Source organism: Mesocricetus auratus, unplaced genomic scaffold (assembly GCF_017639785.1).
Source record: "Mesocricetus auratus isolate SY011 unplaced genomic scaffold, BCM_Maur_2.0 Super-Scaffold_100008, whole genome shotgun sequence".
Lineage (NCBI taxonomy): Eukaryota > Metazoa > Chordata > Mammalia > Rodentia > Cricetidae > Mesocricetus > Mesocricetus auratus.
The window spans coordinates 34,250,989-34,253,520 of NW_024429192.1; the positions used below are offsets into that span (position 1 = coordinate 34,250,989).

Sequence of the window (2,532 nt, forward strand, 5' to 3'; positions counted from 1 at the left end):
AAGACTTTATGTAGAGTTTTGTGCATTTTTTTTATTTTTCAGTATAAATAGAGAAAATATAGACCAGAAGCTTATAAGACTGCTTTAGAAAAAATATCTAATTCTACTTCAAGAATTTACACATTACCCATGATTTATTACATCCAGGGCAAGGACTGTACAGAAAATATTGAGGTTATACTAGACATACTTAGGAACAAACAAACTTTCCAGACTGAGTTTGTGCTTACTCAAAGAGCAATCATTAAAACTTATAAATTTTAGAAAATATGCTAAAGTAATTGATACAAAATATTAATGATTTCATATTTATAAAATAATATGTTCTAAAAACTACTAGTTACATTTACATGGTATAGTTTTAATGTATTAGTTGTATTTGTTTTATGGCTTCAGCGTGTTACTGTTTTTGGAAGCAAAACATTAAAATGTTCAAAGGCAAAAAAGAAATGACAGAAGGGAAGGAGAAAGAAAAGGAACAATTGATGAATAATAACCCAGTTTTTGTCTGGAATTTAAAAAATTTTGGAACAATGGAAACCTCATACAATGTTGTTCAATTTACTACATACTGTTAGTGAAAATATGCTCTGAAACATTTAAACATCTGATTGTGATGTATTAATTTACTGAAGCAATACTATTGGAAAATCACATGGAGGTAACAAGAGCAAATATGACAATTTTCAAATTAATGTTGACTTATATAAGTTATAGAATTCAGATGAATTAATAACAAATTATTTTCAAATTACACCAGTATATTGCTTAATAGATAGTTTACTGATTTAAAGACAAATACTTAATGATTTTAATGAACTATAGTTAATCAGCTGTAGAAGTTGAAGATTTTTTAAAAGTACTATAAGTACTTAGAAATTTCTTTGCAGCATTTAAAACTTCCTTATTTCTAAGGCTGTAAATAAAAGGGTTTAACAAAGGAATTATAACTGTATAAAATACAGCCACTGGAATGTCTTTATTCCCTTCTTCAAATGGTCGAATATACATGAGAAGGCAGATGTAGAATATTGACACAGAAAGAAAGTGGGACGCACACGTAGAAAATGCTTTCCCTCTCCCGTCCTTGGATTTCATCTTGAAAATAGTGAAAAGAATGCAGAAATAAGAGACCAAGACAGTGGTAATAGTAAAGACTTGAATTGGCATTGAAAAAACATATATCATTAGTTCGTTAATAAAAGGGTCTGTACAGGACAGCCTATAGAGTGGAAGAATGTCACAGAAGAAGTGATCAATGCGGTTTGATTTACAGAAAGTTAACCTTAGGAGACAGCCTACATGTATCATAGAATGCAAGTTGCTAGCTATGAAGGTGGCTATACTCATCTGAATGGAGAGCTTCTTGGACATCGTGGTGTGGTACTGCAGTGGGCTGCATATTGCCACATAGCGGTCATAGGCCATTGCTGCCAGAAGGAAGCAGTCTGCAGTTTCAGCAAGACAGAGAAAATAGAACTGTGCCATGCATTCATAGAGAGAAATCCTTCTGTCCACGGAAAAGAAGTTCTGCAGCATCTTGGGAGTGATGGCACAGGAGCAGCAGGAATCCATGAGAGCCAGGTTGCCCAGAAAGATGTACATGGGTGTGTGAAGACGGGGTTCCATGTAGATCAAGACCACAAGTCCGATATTCCCCACCATGGTGACCAGATAGATGGCAGAGAACACCAGAAACAGGAGGGTCTTCAGGTCTGGGTAATCTGAGAATCCCACAAGGATGAACTCTATTGTCAAAGAGTCATTTATCTTCTCCATTCTCATTTCTCTACTGAGACGAAAATTATTAAGAAGTTTGATATCATAGGCAAAATATGCCTAAGTCTCCCTCTCTAGTTACATTGACCAGGTGAGGATCCCTTCAATTTATTTTAGCTGTTCCCTGAAATATATCATGGTAGGTTAAGTTATATGAGAAGAAATCACACTTAGATTGTACATATGAGGGCATATACACAGATTGTGCATATACGTTTGAGTATAGTCTTGAAATTTCTGTTTAACTCCTAAATGACTCACACAGATTATTATATGTCTCTGTATAACTTCATGGTCAGTGTACATGATTTTCTATTTTCCCATATTGAAAGAATCTCTGTGAATATTTTTGAAAGTAAATTCTATAGAGACAATGTGATCTTTAAAATTAAATTTCCCTGTAATTATTTAATTAAAACTTCATAGAAATAGACTTTGAAAACCATTTTTCCATTTTTAGTAATTTTTTCCAGATAGGATTATTGGGGACAGTTTAAATGAAGGCTCAGTTAACTTTTAATTTTGGATAAGATTGTGTAATATTATATTGTCTCTTAAAATTATTTCTGTATTGATTTTAACATATTTGGTATCCCACTCTATCCTGTTTGATAAATTTCCAAACAATTATTTCTACTCTTTTTTTTTTTTGGTTTTTACGAGACAGGGTTTCTCTGTATTGTTTTGGAGGCTGTCGGTCCAGCGTGGCCTCGAACTCACAGAGATCCGCCTGCCTCTGCCTCCCGAGTGCTG

The 2,532-nt window shown here is 33.6% G+C and overlaps 1 protein-coding gene across 1 annotated transcript; it reads right to left on the minus strand.

The window, feature by feature from the left end:
- Nucleotides 1-825: 825 nt before the first annotated feature.
- Nucleotides 826-1,785, minus strand: LOC121141841 (olfactory receptor Olfr180). The gene has a single exon (XM_040750367.1). It carries the CDS (start codon nt 1,783-1,785, stop codon nt 826-828), a length of 960 nt encoding a protein of 319 aa, XP_040606301.1.
- Between the last annotated feature and the right edge of the window lie 747 nt (nt 1,786-2,532).

What these genes read in the sequence shown, in the direction of transcription:
- LOC121141841 (XM_040750367.1), bottom strand. Translation starts at nt 1,785, where the DNA reads ATGAGAATGGAGAAGATAAATGACTCTTTGACAATAGAGTTCATCCTT.